This window comes from Citrus clementina, unplaced genomic scaffold, assembly GCF_000493195.1.
Source record: "Citrus clementina cultivar Clemenules unplaced genomic scaffold, Citrus_clementina_v1.0 scaffold_7, whole genome shotgun sequence".
Classification (NCBI taxonomy): Eukaryota; Viridiplantae; Streptophyta; class Magnoliopsida; order Sapindales; family Rutaceae; genus Citrus; species Citrus x clementina.
Window position 1 is genome coordinate 20986371 of NW_006262075.1, and position 19092 is coordinate 21005462.

The following is a 19092-nucleotide window of genomic DNA, read 5'->3' on the forward strand; positions in this document are numbered from 1 at the left end:
AGCAAACCGACTGCACTAAGTAAACTCAAACATGAAAAAAAAAAAACTCAAGACAAGATACGACTCAAATAAGAACTTACTTGATAATTTTTTTTAAAGAAAAATTCCCTAAATTCTAAATTTCATCTATATTATTATTTTTAGAGTTAATTTAGTAAATTTAAATTCTTCTTCTTTTTTCTGGTCTCATTGATTATTTCAAGACTATAGCAATTGCTTGGTCCCACATCTTACATTAGTCAGCATTCTAAGGTGTTATTGTAAAATCAAATAGAAAAAATGTTTTAACCATACATACCATAACTAATGATCGGAATAACTTAACCTATTTTGCAAAATATTTAGTCTAAACGGACATTTAACATCAAACATAAAGACTAATAAAATATCTAATATGCTAATGAGCTTGGTTTGGATATACAAATTTTGATATGACACGCCACTTTAATACGAAGCACTGCCACACCTATCGAAAGAGGCTACCATTTGAAATTGGAAAACATAGTTTCGATTATTATATTGTTTCAATTTTTTAAATTATATTAATAAAAAAAAAAAACTTGTTCTAGGAAAAGTAAGTTATTTTTTACTTGAACGACTAGGAAGTCCTTATTGTTCATAGAAACAAACTAAAAAGGCAGAAAGTTAAATCCTACAAAATTCAATTAAATTTGTTTGATTAAAGTCCTTGACTGAATGACAATAAAAATTTGGAAGGAGTAATTGACGTCTACTGTACTGTAGTGAATGAGTGTTATGGACGACTTGGCGTGAGCCAATAAAGCTTTCGTCATGGCTTGAATCGTTTAAAATTTAAATCCTTGTTGTTTGTTCTTTTTTTTTGTCAACTAAGCTGAAACAGTATTTGTTTGGTCAATTCAATTATCACGGGATTTATATACGCTTGTACTTTTCGTAGGATCGATTCAAAAAAATCTTTAACTTTCTCTTCAATGTATCATGCATGCACATACATATTATACAAGTAATATATATATATATATATACGTGTCTTCTTCAAAACTTAATGATTAAAAAGATAAATCAAATTAAAAGTAGCAATTTGTCTACATGTTACCCGTGATTTTTTACGTTGAGTCATATTCTACTTTTCTCGATCCATTAAAAGATACCTATTTTTTCTGTATTGTATAAAGACTTGCTTGCGCCAAATTATTATTGCTTTATATATCAAAAAAATCATCACTGTCAAGCATAGAAATTTCTGATAGAAATATTCCAAACAAAGCATTGCACTTTGTACGCATAATCGGATCATGTCAGTTTCAATGGAAGCTCTAGCAATGGCAGGAGCTGATTGTTATGAATGGGGCATGGACGTAGAAGAGTGGGAGCGGGAGGATATTGAATTGGAGCCGCCGCCGCATTTGCTCGCCGATGAAGAAGAAAAAGAAGAATATTTGAGCACGGCAAGCCATTTTTCTGAAGATAATGACACTGTTGACGCCGTTGCCGCAGATTGCGACAAAATACCCAGTGATGGAAGATCAATGAGGGGCCAAAATGAAATGGCCATGATGGTAATCGTAATGGTGAAAGCCATTATTAAACTGTTGATTAACGTGGGGATGGATACCCATTATTCAAATCAGTAGCCGCACTTACCAGAATCTGATTCAGTTTTGGGGATTAAGCTAGATACAACGTTTGTTTTAATGTATCTTGGATTTTGTTTTGTTGAGCACTAATTTGATTTTTGTTTTTTTGAACCTTCTCATTAATTTCTTTTAATGTAAATGTTTGGCATGGATATATTGTATTGCATTATAAACATTTTTTATAGCGTTTATAGCAATTTTCCTAGGGTTCAATGACATACGTATTTCTATATCAAAAAACAAGATATTGGGATGCATGGTACTTTACTAGCATTGGAATACTCTTAAACTTTATTTGTAGATCTTATTTATACTGAAGAATAAACATACCCTTAAGAGAAAATTAATTAAGATTATCAACAACAAAAAATAATCAGTCATCAATTTAGGGGTTTACCATGCATCACATTAAATAATTAGCTAGAATTGATAGGAATAATGGTTGTTAATTAATCTGCAGCATGCATGAATATGGTAGTGGAGTTTGGTCCTTGGTTAATATGATTCTTTCTCTGGAATCAATTTCAGACCACATTCTTTGCCATTATGCTAATTGAGACAAACGATTAAATTATTTTATGGGTAATAATATAGTTACAAACTCTTAATTAATGTGGCATGATTATATTGGTTGAATTAAATATTTCTTAGTCCACATGAATTGTTTTTATTCTTCTGTATTTCCATTCAACCAATGAATTAATATCAAATCAGTTTATACAAAAATAAATTTTTACATGAGTTTGTGGTTGTATTTTCACTCTTATATATATATATATATAAATTTATTTTAACTTATAATCAAACATATGATTAATTATTTTTTTTTTTTAGTGATCAATTCATGAACTTTGTGTAAGTAGTTGCATCGGCAGCATGAGGAAAAAGAAAAGAAAAGAAAATCATAAGTTTGATAATGGTAAAATATGAAAAGGATAATGATTAAGTTCGATAATAGTAGTGTGCTTGTGCATGTGAAGAAATTGAATGTCAAGGTTGTGGAATATCTAATAATGGGTTTTAAAATAATAATAATAAAATTTGTTCTCAAAAAACATATTTTTTACTTGAGTGACTAAGGGTGCGTTTGGGATTGAGGTGTTGTAGCTTTTAAGCTACAACTGCAGTAGAAAAAAAAACTATAACTATGAAACAAAAGTTAGTAATATATAGTAAATGTAAATTTTAAATAATAATTTTTATAAAATTATTAAAGATATAATAGATTTTTATTATACAAGTGAAAAATCATATCAACATACCTTCTAAGTTACCACAATTAGTAATAGATTTTTTATTATACAACTGACAACAATTATTAAAAATATAATAGATTTTTTATTATACAAGTGAAAAATCATATCAACATACATTTCAAGTTACAGCAATTAGTGTTTACCAAACACTTTAGTGATGTAACTTTTAAGCCACAGCTATCCAAACTCAATTTCAAACGCACCTTAAACATGTGTTTGGAACAGCTGCCACTACTAGAAAAATGGTCTTTACTGACTTTAGAATAGTGTCAGAAATTACTTTCACTGACACTTGTTAATTGTGACAGTAATCTGAGAGTCAGAAAAATAGTGACACTTGTAAGTGGTGTCAGTGATTACTATTACTATAGTATTACTAGATTTATGACACTATGGTATTAGTAATTACTGATAATGATTGCTTGTTAAAAGTTACTTTCACCATAGTATCACAAATATTATGACACTATAGTGATAGTATTTACTAACAATTATTACACTTCAATAGTTTGTTTTACGCTGGGGAGATGACATGATAGAATGAACGAATACTAATACTTTAGTGTCAGCAATTTGTAATACTATAGCATCACTAATATTATGACGTTGAAACATTTTTTAGCATCAATGGCTTCAAAGAAAAGATGCTGACATTATTGTTATTATTCTATTATTTTCATTATTCTTTTAGTTTTGCCAATCAAATAATGGTATTCAAAGAAAATCTATTCAAATTAAATTAAAGTACGAATTTGAATAATTAAATATAAGTATATAACATTCCTACTAACATTTAAATAGGTATCAAATAAAATAGTAATACAAATATCTAAAATATTGTTTGAAAACATGTCAAATATTTACATGAACACATAATGACAGTTTGCAGGAAACAATCAGTACATCTCTTTGACCTTCACCTTTCCCTTCACCTTTCCCACATATTATTGCAGTATATAGAATCAATTAGCTACTATGCTACAAAAATCAATTCTTTGATATTTACAAGCAAAAATATAATTTACCTCATTATTGTATGCTACAAGTAACTTTGCAACATACATGGCCCACTGATCGCGAAGTTGCGAAAGATTGTCCATAGTGTACTCATCACAGTCCTTGAACTTAAAAAATAAAGGAACAAAATGTATTCATATATTTTAGAATCTGTCCTAAAATAAAACAACACAATAAAAACATATATTTTTAAGTTTGTTACGATTAACATCAAAACTGAAGAACATGCAAATAAATTGTATCACCATAGCAAACAACGGTTACCAAAGCTGTCTAAGAAGTTGATAATTTATAATATATTATTTGTTTTACTCAATATTACTTCTAACACTCAGCACTGGGATTTTTCAGTGAACTCAAGTTGTTTGCATTGGGCAGAATATATTCATTGGCCAACTTACATCTAAAGCCCTTTAATGCAATTTCCATCCACTTGAACACTTGGGTTTTCACCTTAAGACTCAACTTAAAATTTTCCTGAAAATGAGTCCATAACGTCTGCTTGATGTCTAGTGGCACTTTCCTCCAATCATCATATATAATTGGAACTCTTTCCCGTACAATCACCCCAATGTAGTTCCTCAGATCGTTTCTCTTTTTTCCAACTAGAAGTCTGTAGGAATTGTACATAACCTCAATCTGGTCACTAGCTCCTCTCTGCAGGTCTTTCTTCTTTGTAAGGTTTCGTCTTGGTCTTCCTTCTAGATCTGGATCATATGTTGGCTCCTCTTTTTCTGTCATGTCTCCAACGAACCTGCAAATACATAAAAGTGGATGAGTGCACTAGATACCAATCTAATATCCCAATATAATAATAAAATAATAAAAAACAAATTAGTTGGTGACTTACGGGAAGTAGTGGTAATAATGCATAGTAGTTGGATTATTCATTTTCCGCACCAATATTTACAAGAAAAACATCAACAACTAATCTTACACAAACTCCTCATCACCCAAACCTAACTTACATTCTGAAAAATTGTTGGATAATGGTGTATACTCATCGATGCCATCACACAAGGCCTCATTTGAATAATTACATTTTGAGCTCACTGAACAAACAACTGATTTACTATTATCTAACTGATCTTTCACATAAAACACTTGTTTTGCATGACCAGCTAGAATAAAACAGTCAGATTGTAGCCTATTCGATCTAAATTGACTACAGTGAACCCTAACTCATCAACATTAACCCCTCTATCATCTACCCAATCGCACTTGAAAAGTACGTTCTTAACCCCCAGATAATCAAGCTGCCAAATTTCACTAACAACCCCATAAAAAGGCATATCCCCAGAATGAGGATTTTTGTCTTTCGAACTTGAAATCTGTAAAGTGTTAGCAACCACATAAACGCCACTGTTTTGTGTTATGCGGTTGCTGTCCCGATCTCTCGTAGCAAAATTAAAACCATTAATACAGTAGCCATCATATGTAACCACGCTTGAGCGGGGTTTGTTTGCTAGCCACCATACTTTTTCATCAACCGCTACATTATTTGCTTTATCAGTTGTTACCTATTGTTCAATTAATAAAATCACAATAATTAGTTGAACGAGAAAAGTTTGTGTGCCTTTACTTTAATACTTTTATTAGATCTAATGAAGTTAATTTAACCTTTTGTTTTAGCCAATCAGCAAACGTACGGGAGTGCTCGGTTGGCAACCATGAAGGCTTTTTTAATTAACGAGGGTGCGTTGATTGGAATAAAGTCAAATGCATCCTAAAATTATACCAACAGAATTAATAAAATTGAAAAAAATTAACGAAAAAGAAGTTCAAATTTTCAGTCACATACTCTATGTATGTTGAATCTCGGGGGTGTTCACCAAAACACATCGGTGCGCTTGCGCCAATGTAGGGCCATCAATCACCTTAATATTTGCACCTCTGAGTGGTCTTTCGACTGTAAAATCAATTAGACAACCAGTAGGTAGTCTGATTGAACTACAATTTGAAAGGTATTTAGCACAAAATTCAAGTGCTTCCTCAGCAATATAGCACTCTGCAATGCAACCTTCAGGACGGAATCGGTTGCGTACATAACCCTTTATAGGTTTCATTTCTCTCTCAAATAGATACATCTATCGAAGGTAAACCGGGCCACATAATCTAACTTCATCAATTAGATGGACTGTTAAATGGACCATTATATCGAAGAAGGCAGTTAGGAAAGATTGTTCTAAATTGTATAAGGTGATTTTAAGTTCTTTTGCAATTGGTCTAGAGAATTGGGCTCTACTACCTTAGAACACAAAGAATTAAAGAAGAGGCACAACCTGATTATGACATATCTGACATTTTGAGGTAAATAATTTCGAATTGCTAATGGTAGTAGTTGTTGCATCAAGGTATGGCATTCATGAGACTTAAGCCCGTGAAGACGACAATCATCCATTGAAAAAATATTTCTAAAATTAGAACTATAGCCATTAGGAACTTTGACACTTTGCAAGGTTTCATAGAACATTTTTTTTTTCCTTCTTACTTAAAGTGTACGGGGCAGGGGGCAGAACTTTGTTTTGTTCATCAGGAGCTAATGCAATAAATGCTTTGTTAATTTTTTCTCTAAGCTCTGGATGTGTAAGATCTTTTCTAGCATTAATTCCATCTTTTGTTTTCCCCGGTTGATGGAGTAATGTGCCATAGATGCTCTCGCATACATTTTTCTCAATATGCATCACATCTAGTTGATGGCGAACTAACAAATGTTCTCAATATACTAAATCAAAGAAGATTTATCTCTTTTTGTACAGTAACTGAGCTACATCCCCATTACCCTCACCCTCACCTTTACCCTTATTATGACCCTCAACCTCACCCCGTTTTCACTTTTTTTGGACCTTTTTCCCAAACTTGGTGTCAATGTCAGCCACCAAGTTTAAGATCTTTGTACTAGACAAAGGCCTAGGAGAATTTTCAATAAACAACCTATGACCCATACATGACATTTTCCGACTATGCGGTAGCCAACATGCACATGTGTTTATCCCACAAACTGGACAACCATAATACCCCTTAACAGTACACCCAGACAGGTTTCCATAAGCTGGAAAATCACTAATTGTCCACATCAACACAGCTCGTAAATTAAAAGTTTGTTTCCTATAAGCATCAAACACAACGACGCCTACATCACATAGGGTTTTTAAGTCCTCAATCAATGGTGCTAGGTATACATCTATGTTATTTCCAGGCTGTTTAGGGCCAAATATCAGTACAAAAAACATCATAAACTTCCTTTTCATACACAGTCACGGAGGAAGGTTATATGTTATCAATGTAACAGGCCAACAACTATAAGTAGTGCTAAGTGTGCTATGTGGGTTAATCCCATTAGATGATAAAGCGAACCGAAGATTTCTCGGCTCTTGGGCAAAATCATGTCATTTCTTATCAATTAACTGCCAAGCTGGTGAATCTGCTGGGTGGCGAAGCTTGCTATATCTAATTCTTTTATTTTCATGCCATGTTAAGTTCTCAGCAGTTTGTGGTGATTGAAACATTTTTTTCAACCTAGGAATTATAGGAAAATACCATAACACCTTTTTAGGGACCCCTTTTCTAATTTTTTTTTTATCCATCTTTTCTTATTTGCCACCTAGATGCTCCACACCTTGGGCATTCACTAAGATTCTCGAACTCATTCCTATAAAGAATGCAATCATTTCGACATGCATGTATTTTCTCATAATCTAAGCCTAATAGCTTCATTATTTTTCTGGCCTCATACATGGACTTAGGCAAACTATTATCATTTGGCAATATCTCATTAAGCACTTCCAATAAAACTGAAAACCCACTATCAGACCACCCATAAAGTCATTTTATATTGTACAGTTTCATTAGACTCGATAACTTTGAATGATTTGAACCTGGATATAGGGGCTTTTCAGCATCTTCAAGCACATTATTAAAAGAACTAGGATCTTTATCACAATGCTCAAAAGCATCATGAACCATGTCATCTACATCACTATAATCCGAACATCTAAAACGTTGATTTTGTGGCTGGTCTTGGCATTTTACAGAGGTAGGTTTCCGGTCCACCTCACCGTGCGAATTTCAAACAAAATAGTTTTCTAGAAAACCTTTTTTAAATAGATGTAGCCTCACTTGCTGAGGACTCAAAAACTCCATATTACAACAAGTGCTAGAAGGACATCTAATTGACATTCTATTTTCAAAATTAAGAATGGCAAACTCCAAGAAATCATCAACCCCATCACTATACTCATCAGACAATCTATCACAGAATATCTAAGTTTTGTCCATAATATGTATTGTTACTTGTTCATTTGTTAGATGTTGTTAGTTTAATAAGTTTACTTAAATTGCACAAATAACTCCAAACTTTTAGGTTTAAATTAAAAAATACAAATTGCAAAATAAATCTATATTCTATTTGTTTAGAGTCACTTTAAATATATGTACGCATTCAGCAACCCAACAGAGCATATATGTAAGCATTCAGCGACCCAACAGAGCATACATGTACACATTCAACAAGCCAATAAAGCATACACGTACACATTCACCAAGCCAGCAAATCTAACTTACATGTACACATTCACCAAGCCAACAAATCTAACTTACATGTACACATTCAGCAAGCCAACAAAACATGCAACATCCATATTTTTCAAATTTTCATTTTCATATTAGAACAACCAAAAGTATATATTAGAACAAAAAAATTTATTCCAGAAGAGTCTATGCAACAAAAACGAAAGTAAAACCATGCATGTCAATATTTAAAACATGTCAGTACAAGTAAAACTCAGAACACAACAATAATAGAAACTGAAAAAAAGTAAGTGATTTAAAAGAATTACCAAATGAAGACAACTATTACACCGTAAACTTTTGTGATTCTTCAAAAGCGAGAGATTGTTAATTACTATGTCAAAGAGATGTACAAGGGAAATCACATAAAAAAAAATTAAGGACAATACTTGTTGTTGTTGAAGGGTTTGCATGTGAGATATTGCATTTATACTAAGTCTAGCAAGTGTATTATAGGGAAAAGATTGATGAATTGACCCGAATTGAATATGTATCTTTATCAGGCGCTAATTAAATGGAACAAGTTAGGCCCAAAATTAAAAGCATCATGCAAAATTTAAAATGGAATTTAGAGAAATGGGGAAAAGGAGAAAATATTCTAGTTACTCCTTAAATAGGAATCTTACTAAAGAGCAAAATATTCTAGGAAATCCTTAATGAAAAATAAGACATATTTTCTAACAATCTCCACTTTGGCTAGCTTTTCAATTAGTGACAAAATATGATCCACCGTGTATTCATACAACCACGTCGTCTCCACCTTCTTTACTCCACCAAAACTACACTCACATAAGGCTTATGAGAATCACTCCATTATGGGTAAAATCTTATTCTCTATCCAGCATGCATAATTCTTTATACTAAGAATTATCATACTCCACCATATCTAAAGTACAAATATTTGATACATGTCGATTATTTTGCTGAAAACACCCACTCTCATATTTGGCTTCCTTGAGAGTCTTCAGTCATCGACAAAGAAAAAAAAAATCCACCACACATTGCATAAATGTCAAACCATGCCTTGTGCACAAATCTTGTAGGCCCTCTAGTAGTAAAACATCCTCTTTTTCGGCACTATCGGCTTGCTATGAGGATGTCTTCATCATCTATTACAGGGAACTATTATCTCCCAGAATGATGATAGACTTTTCACTAGTGATGCTATAAGTATCTTCATTTACTAACCTAGGGCCACGTGCAGAATTGACTCTATTTACTTTCTAATAATCTCTTTTAAAGTGTCTTACACCTAGCAGAATCCTTTCTTTTGGAGTTATTTTTCTTCTAATTACCAACTATCAATGCCGAATCATCAGAAACTCTATTACTTCTACAACTTAGCCTTTTTTCTTCTAAAAGTAGAATACTAATAACTTCTTCAAGATCCATAGTCTCATTTCCATACATTAAGTAAGCAATAAATGCTTGCAGGAAATTGAAAGGGAACAATAGCCTAAGCGCCTTGTCTTTGTCTTCAATTTTAACTCTAATCACTTCTACTTCTGTCACGATGCCATTGAGAGTACTAAGATTATATAAAAAAAAATTGTACCTTCAATCACTATCAGCGTGTGAAACTGCTCTTTGAGGTACAAGTGATTAAAAATGCTCTATGTCTAATACAAAATTTCTAGCCTCTTCCAAAGCTCTTTTGTTGAAGGAATTTCTCCTACATTTGCAAAAACATTCTTTGCTAGACATAATCGTATAGCACTTGCAGCTCTTCGTTGCTCATAACAGATTTCCTAGAGTTGCTACTAGAAACAGGGGATGGTTTACCCTTTAAAGCCTTGTGTAGCCCAGATTAAATTAATACATCCTTGACTTAAAGTTGCCACAAGCCAAAATTGATTCTTCTATAAAAAAATTTAACCTCAATTCTCGCTAGATTTCAAATTTTTTTTGCAAACATAATTGTAATGTAGATCAACCTTTAGCTTTGATACCACTTGTTAGGGAATTTATAATTCCACCCAAGATCTTTCAAGCAAAAACATCAAATAAATAATAATAGAAAATAGATGGAGAGTAAAACCAATCACACACTACAAGAATTTACATGGAAAACTCGAATACCACAGAAAAACCAGGGCCACCAAGAACAACGAGAAAAATCCATTGTGTGAAAAACTATTACAATCACTCTAGTATTTTTCTCACATCCAAAACCACAATAATATCCAATCTCTCAATAGATCTATCATTTCTCTCACACTAGAAACTGTCTACCAGCACAAAACTGATTGTTATGCTATACTAACAAGTGAATTCAACCTTCTTATATAGGGTCCTTCTATCTTACATGCATGTAAGATACATTCCTCTCACATGAATGTATGTGGGTCCCACACATGCACTATTCATGTGAGGGGAATGTATCTTACATGCATGTAAGATAGGGTTTACCTCTTATATATAGTGATTATTTCTTGTAAGAGAACTATTCCTTTTCTTATAGTAGTTGTACCCCTCCTTGAATAAGTCAAATCCCAAATAGAAAATTACTTATTCCTTAAATAGGAATCTTATTAAATAGAAAAATATCATTGAAATTCCTTATTAGAAAATAAGTGTTAGAGTGCAGTTCATGCACTAGTTTGCATTGTTTATTTCCCTTAATATCGATATTTTGCGCTTAATAATAGTGATTTACTTATGTTTTATTTTTGTATGTGCAATTCTATTGATTGGTACTAAAATTGAGCTACAAGATGATGTTTAAGGATGATTGTTTTCCTGGAGAAATTATGAGCTTCAGAAGAACTTTGTTGATAAGGCGTGGGCACGTGCTGTCAACTAAGGACCTGCAGTTTTTATTTTAACATGTTTTGTCTTTTTGGTTATTTTTGTAATTACGAATTTAATATTTAGATAATATTTTAGATATTAGTATTTTATTTTTAAAAAAAACTCTAGAGGAGAATTTAATAGAGGAATCTATTGTCAAAAGAGGAGATTTTTAAAAAGAAAGAAACCCTAGATCTAAATTTTTTTCTTCTCTCTATGAAGAACTAAACCTATTATTCTGGTTGAATGTTAATGAAGTTTTGATTCGTCACTACTGTGAGATTTTTCTTATGCTTTAATTGTTTTATTACTTTTTGGGTATTTGTTTATTCCCTAAATTATTGTCATGATTATGTTTGTTAATTAGATAATATGCCACTATTTAATTATTAACTTAATTTATTGTCAATTAAAAGATTCATTGTATAAAGATTTTAATGTTTGTGACAAATAACATAGCAGTGTGTTGTGTTATGAGAATAAACAATCTAATTTAAATGAATCATCGTATGCGTTTGTTGATTAAGATTTGAGTCTCTCTAGTTTTTCAGGCTGTCAATTAATTAAATCCTATGATTGTATCTAGGTTTGTCTATTGATTAGGGAAATAACCAATGGTCGTACCTTGGTTATCGACTAGTTAAGGAGAGATTGGCTATTAGAGGGTCTCAGTAGCTATAACCGGTCTATTCATAAGTAGTAATGATTTATATTTGAATCAATGATCAATAGTCGAATCAAGCTGAGTTAATTCCTTCAATCAGAGTTTTCCCCAATTTGAATTACAATTTTAATTTGCATTCTTGTTATTTTAATTTGATTTTTGTTATTGTCAACAATTCCCCCATTTTGCATTTTACATTTTAAAAGGATTTAAATAATTACCGATTTCTGTGGACACGACCCTGCTCAATCATTATACACAATTTATTTAGAGCATTTATTTATTTTTGCTGGCTTCGACAACCATCAATAAGATATACATTTCCTAACAAATTGATATCTAAAGATTTGTATGGATATTTTACAAACTCTGTATGTATAATGATGTATTGAGGCATTGGACTAAACCATAACATGTCAAAGGGAATTTTCGTCCCACTTTAAACTTAAGAATAATCACGATAAGTGTGAAAAAAAAATTAAAATACATATCATAAGTCTATTAGATTGTTTCATATAGGAACGTCACTGTATACATAAACCTTCTTCAAAATTTTCATAAATGTTCAAGGAAAAATTTTGAGTCCTACTGCATTGGTGAATATTATCTAATTTGTTAGAATTTTTGGCGCACATGTATTAATTTTTAGATAATTAAATAAGAGATACATATTTCTGAGGATCTTCCTATAGGCCTATATAGTATTAGGGATGGCAGATATCCCCATGAGGACGGAGACCCTCAGTCATTTTTCCTTTCGAAGAGGTTACGGGAACAATTTTTTTACCCAATTTCTTATTCGGGGAATGGACGAGGATGAAACGGAATCCCTATCCCCTCCCCATTTCCCCATTTTAATTTTTATTTTATTTTTATTTTTAAAAAAAAATATTAGTAAATTAACAATAAAATGTAAATTATAAAATATTAAATATTAGTATAAATAACAAATATCAAAATAATTATATTATTATACTTTTGGGCCTAATTGACTAGATTAATATTTGGATGAGAAAATTATCCCACGGATGGAAGATTTAAATATTTTGAGTTGATAGAAAACAAATACCCATAGGTATCTGATACTGGCACATATTGTTAGAGATATTTTGTCAATTTCAATTATAATCATTGCTTTCTATCAAGCTTTTAGCTCCAGTGATAGAGTTCCATAACATGCTTCATTCAAGCACATTGAAGGGTTTAATGTGTTGTCAAAGTTGGCTACAAGCTTACAATGGCGGTATGAATTTATTTTACATTGTAATTATATTATATAATTATTAAAAATTTCACTTAGAAGTTACATTACTTATATTATTTTTATTGTTTGGGAAATTATCATTGCACCACCTCTGTTTTAATTTATATTCATCCAACCAACACAAAATTCTAACACGTTCTCTGCATCACATTTCTTTTTAAATTTGTATCAATTAGCCACTTTTGCACTAACGCCGTTAAATAATTGAAACGAAATGATAATTTTACCCCTAAATAAATTAAAAGACCATTTTATCTTATAAAAGCTTTGAAAAATAAAAAAATAATTATAAAAATACCCCTAATTTTAATATAAATAAATAAATCCCAACTAGAAGTGCTCAGCTGATTTTTATTAAATTTAGATTTTACAAAAATTTTAATAATTATTTTTATTAGAAAATTATAATTTTACAAAATTATAATAAAAATAACTGAATTTATTTATTAAAAAATATAATTTCATAAAATTTAGTTAAAAAAATTGAATTTATTTATTAAAAAATAAATCTAAAATTTTAATAATTTAGGGATTTTTATTATATCCAAAAATTTTGCAATTATTTTTTTAATCATATTTTTATTAAAAAATAAAAATCTTAATTTTGGGATTTATTTTTATTAAATTTAGGGGTATTTTTATAATTATAATATTTTTATTTTTCAAAGTTTTTATAAAATAAAATGGACTTCTAATTTATTTAGTGGTAAAATAGTCATTTCATTTAAATTATTTAACAGTGTTAGTGCAAAAGTGGCTAATTGATATAAATTTGAAAAAAAAGTGGTGTAGAGAACATGTTATAATTTTGTGGTAGTTGGATGAACATAAGAGAAAACAGAGGTGGTGCAATGATAATTTCCCTTATTGTTTTAGATTTGAAACCTAAGGCTATCTCTAAATTTGTCACATTCCTCGAGGAAAAACAACAAGAGCAGGAGGTGCAAAAGGTAAATACTTTTATAGAAATATTGATTAAATATCTATATCTATTTCAATTATCTCATTGTTAATATAAAAGTAATTTCTATTTTTTGTATTGTAGGACTATGAAGATTGACCAAAATAATTATTATGGTGATTTACATTTTGTAATGTGACTTTTGTAATGGATTAATGTTAATGTAAGATATATCATCAATTTTTTTATTTTTTATTTTAATATGATTAACTTAAAATAAAAAACTAAAAATGTATCAGTAATTCGGCGATCGGGGACCCTCGGGGATCCCCTATTATTATTCGGGGAAGGGACGGAAATTCCCTTAAGCAATTTTGACGGGGACGGGGATATATGCAAAATATCGGGGATAGGTACGAGGAGGTCGGTCTCCTCCCCTTCCCTCCCCATTGCCATCCCTATCTAGTATTTTTTGTTTGGATGCGCATGCTTTTCCTCATGTTAAACACTAGCACTGATGACTTTCTTTTTTCCTTTGATGATTTTATTCTTCTGTATTTACATTTACTTTAGGAGACTTTGATTTATATTCCCCTTCTTATGTATTTGCTTCATTACTAATTTATATTATTTGTGGGAGTCTCACCTAATCCCTCATCTCTTGGTGGTTTTGTCAAAAAAAAAAGAAAAAGAAAAGGGTGAGAGAGAGAGAGAGAGAGAGAGATACACGTGACTCAAATCTAATAGGTAAAGGAACATACACCGAAAGACACAAATTAATCAATTTCTAGTATTCAATTATAACCATGAATAGAAAAGTCAATTACCAGGCTTGCATCATTATTGATTGGATATCAATAAATGTTAGAAGAAATAACTATTTTTGACACTTGTTCGTGATATCTTGGAGCACGAAGCCAAGAAATTATAAAAATTCACGAGCATTTAGTGGTGAAGACATGAGGAACTTTAATATCATTTGAATTTTAAGCTAATTAACCTTGCGAATTTTGACAAGAAAGTACGTACAGTCTCTGGTACGGTTCAAAGATGACATAATATTAATGTTGATCGAGGTTCACTTAATTAAGGCAAAATAAAATTAATCGAGTTAAATATAACTTTTGGATAAAACTCTTGAATTAAAAACTTTTGGAAAGCAGAATCTGGTTCCTAATTGTCAAACCACGTTACGCAAATATTATCATGCATGCACTCTCGTGAGTGGATCAAGAGTTTTGAAAATTTTTGTTGACTGTGAGACGAACCTAGCTAGCTTGGAAAATACTTATCTTTTGAAAGTTTAAAGCAAGACCTTCAATTAAATACTTATCTTCACAGTCTGCTTGTACATGTGAAGAAACTGAATGTCAAGTTGCCGAATCTTATGACCTGATGAAGAATTATATACATCTTAATATTATCAAGCTTACATCGTGGCTTAAATCAACAAAAAATATTGTTAAAAGCTCTTGTTGACGACATCACCCCATTAGAATTTTTATTATCACACGCGCCTATACATAAATAATAGCTTTGAGTGTAGAAGAGATTGGATAAGGCATCAGAATGATTACAAGAATTGCCTTTAGCTTGCTTTTCATTTACCGGCCATCATAGTTCAAACTTCCATTTGAATCCTTATTTCTTTCCAAAACTTTCCTAATTTCACTTCCAATTTCTTTTGTATTCCTCCTTCCATATATTGCATTCCCTTCTAGTTATCCATAAGATTCCCTTTACTTGTGCCGAGGTTTCACCAAAAAAAGAAAAAATATATTGTAATACACAAAATTTATAAAAGCTCAGTACTATCGTGATGATCAACGCATGAGATCCATTTTGTGTATATAATGAGAGAAAGATGTTACACGCACACACACACTATAATACTATAATATTGTTCAATTAAAACAAAAGAGATGAGGGACAAAGAGACTAAGCAATATGATTTAATAGATTTAGTGTTCAATTAATTCACCATAAAGCCTGAGAAGGACTCTTTATATATATATATATATATCTCCTACCATATTTACTTATTTGTTTATTTATCTAGGATTAACATGAGAAAGGGCGGCAAGGCAAAGAGTTCTATATATCCATTGCTATGCCTTGCAACAACCATGGCTAGAAGTACCATAGAAAAAGCTTTACGAAAAGCCAGGATTATAGAAGGATTATAACGATAGTACATTTATAGAAGGAGGAATGCAGATGTTTCCAACTAGCAGTGCGTGCATACACATATATACCAATGTATATATAGAGAGAGAATCCTTCTCTAGTGCAGATGTTTATATTACTGTTGTCAAATGCTTTCACATTATTGAAAATGATTTTGCAGTTATAAAAATATTTGACAACAGTCTGAGAAATCCTAAAATTCACATTTTAAAAAAATATGTATGCCCGCGATCTAAGAATGATTATATATATTATTACATTGGTTAATTAAATTAACCAATGCGAGATTATTAGCGGCTTGCATGCTCCGGCTCCTGCAATGACAACAGCCGATCAGCCTTTTCCTGAATGAGCTTCCATAAATCATCGACATGACGGTCTTGAGTGAGCGTGGTTCCGATGGAGCAGCGTATAACATAAACACCACCCAACATTGCTTGTGTCAAGAAAGCCCTTCCACTTCCGTTCAAAGCATCAACCAGCTTACGGTTCAATTCTGAGCCCTCGGATTCTCGCTTCGGTTTCAGCCTGAAGCAAACCAGTGCAAATTTTCTAGGCACTACTATCTCAAACCTCTCGTCTCTGGCGACCATTGCCTCAAATCTCTTAGCCATGCTCACATCGCTGCGAATGTGATACATAAGGCCAGAGTAGCCATGTTTGCGAATCACAGTCCATAGCTTCAAAGCTTTGAATCTCCTGCTAAGAGCGATTTGCCAATCTTTATAGTCAATAACAGGCGCAGCGTTAGTACTAGTATTGCTAGCTGGTGATCGGTTTCTCATAATATCTGATTTAGTGGATAATGAATCCACTAGGAAACGAGGATGCTTGACCCACAAACAACCGCAGTCCATGTTAGTGAGGAACCATTTATGCGGATTCAAGCTGATTGAATCAGCAAGCTCAACTCCATTAAAGTAATGCCTGTATTCAGGGCAAATGCAAGCGCTACCAGCGTAAGCAGCATCGATATGGAGCCACAGTTTATATTCGTTTGAAATTTTTCCGAGCTCCTCAATGGGATCCACCGCTCCTGCACCGGTTGTCCCAACAGTAGCACATAAGTAAAGTGGAACATAGCCAGATTTGATATCGTCTTCGATAGCAGCACGAACCGTATCTGGTGACAGCGAAAACTCAGTTGAAAATGATGTGCGGAGAGGCCGAAAATTTGCTGGAGGGATACCAATTAATTTGGCAGATTTCTGAAGAGCGAAATGTGTTTGATCGGAGGCATAAACAACCAACTTAGTAATGTTGTCAAAGCCTCCTCCAAGTTTTTCCAATGCTTTGTCTCTTGCAGCTGCCAGAGTGCAAACGAGGGATTCACAAGTGCTTCCGTGCAAGACACCACCACCTGTTCCGGAAAACAAAAATGAAGAAGGAAGCTTGAGCATTTTCCCCATCCAATCCATCACAATGGATTCGAGTTCAGTTGCTACCGGAGAAGCGAGCCAGTTAAAGCCAACCACGTTGAACCCCGAACAAAGCATCTCACCAAGAAAGCCAGCAGTGCTTGCATTTGCTTGGAAATAACCAAAGAAATTGGGGCTTTGCCAGTGAGTGAGGCCAGGTAAGATGCAGTCGGTGACATCTTTTAGAATATCCTCCAATGACTCTGGGGAATGAGGGGCTGTGTCAGTCAACCGAGCTGACAAATAACCAGGCTCTACTTTGCTTTGAACAGGGTATTTCTCGATGTTTTTGTAATAATCAGCAATGAAATCGATAACAGCTTTCGATTCGTCAGAGAAGCTCTTTGGCTCTAAATCTGCTGAGAAGCTGGTGCCGTGTGTAATATTATTTGCTGAGAGACCGAAACTTCCCATTTTAATTATGGAAAATGCCTCACCAGCTCTCACTTACTTCCTTGCTAGTGGGTGCTTTTATAGTAGCTTTTTATCTTATTTATTTTTGGAAAATTATTATTGCACCACTTTTATTTTTTTTTATATTCATTCAACCACCACAAAATTATAACATATTCTTTACACCACTTTTTTTTTTAATTTGTATTAATTAGTCACTTTTGCACTAACACCGTTAAATAATTTAAATGAAATGTAAATTTTACCCCTAAATAAATTAAAAGACCATTTTATTTTATAAAAAAATTGAAAAATAAAAAAAATTATAATTATAAAAATAATCCTAAATTTAATAAAAATAAATCCCAAAATTTTTATTTTTATTTTTAATAAAAAAAATATAATTACAAATAATAATTGCAAAATTTTTGGATATAATAAAAATCCCCTAAATTATTAAAATTTTAGATTTATTTTTTAATAAATAAATTCAGTTATTTTAATAAACTTTTGCGAAATTATATTTTTTAATAAATAAATTCAGTTTTTTTATTAAAATTTTACAAAATTATAATTTTTTAAAAAATAATTATTAAATTTTTTGCAAAATCTAAATATAATAAAAATCAGCTAAGCACCTCTAGTTGAGATTTATTTTTTATTAAAATTAGGGGTATTTTTATAATTATAATTTTTTTATTTTTCAATACTTTTATAAGATAAAATAATTTTTTAATTTATTTAGGGGTAAAATTATTATTTCGTTTAAATTATTTAATGGCGTTAGTGCAAAAGTGATTAATTGATACAAATTTAAAAAAAAAAATGGTGCAGAAAATATATTAAAATTTTACAATAGTTGGATGAAGATAAGATAAAATAGAGATGATGTAATGATAATTTTCTTATATTTTTATTTGAGTAAAGGGCCAGTAAAGACTCACGAACGCAATTAATGACTACCCCGCATTCAGGCCAGATGCTTGAATTTGATTTTTAAGGTAGAATGGATAG

General features: G+C 31.7%; 2 protein-coding genes across 2 annotated transcripts; one reads left to right on the forward strand and one right to left on the reverse strand.

Annotated features, from left to right (window-relative positions):
• Positions 1-1277: 1277 nt before the first annotated feature.
• On the forward strand, positions 1278-1616 carry LOC18037219. The gene has a single exon (XM_006428147.1). The coding sequence runs from the start codon at positions 1278-1280 to the stop codon at positions 1614-1616; it is 339 nt and encodes a 112-aa protein (XP_006428210.1).
• A 14899-nt stretch (positions 1617-16515) lies between these two features.
• LOC18037575 (tyrosine decarboxylase 1) lies at positions 16516-18131 on the reverse strand. The gene has a single exon (XM_024180750.1). It carries the CDS (start codon positions 18097-18099, stop codon positions 16558-16560), a length of 1542 nt encoding a protein of 513 aa, XP_024036518.1. The 5' UTR covers positions 18100-18131; the 3' UTR covers positions 16516-16557.
• Between the last annotated feature and the right edge of the window lie 961 nt (positions 18132-19092).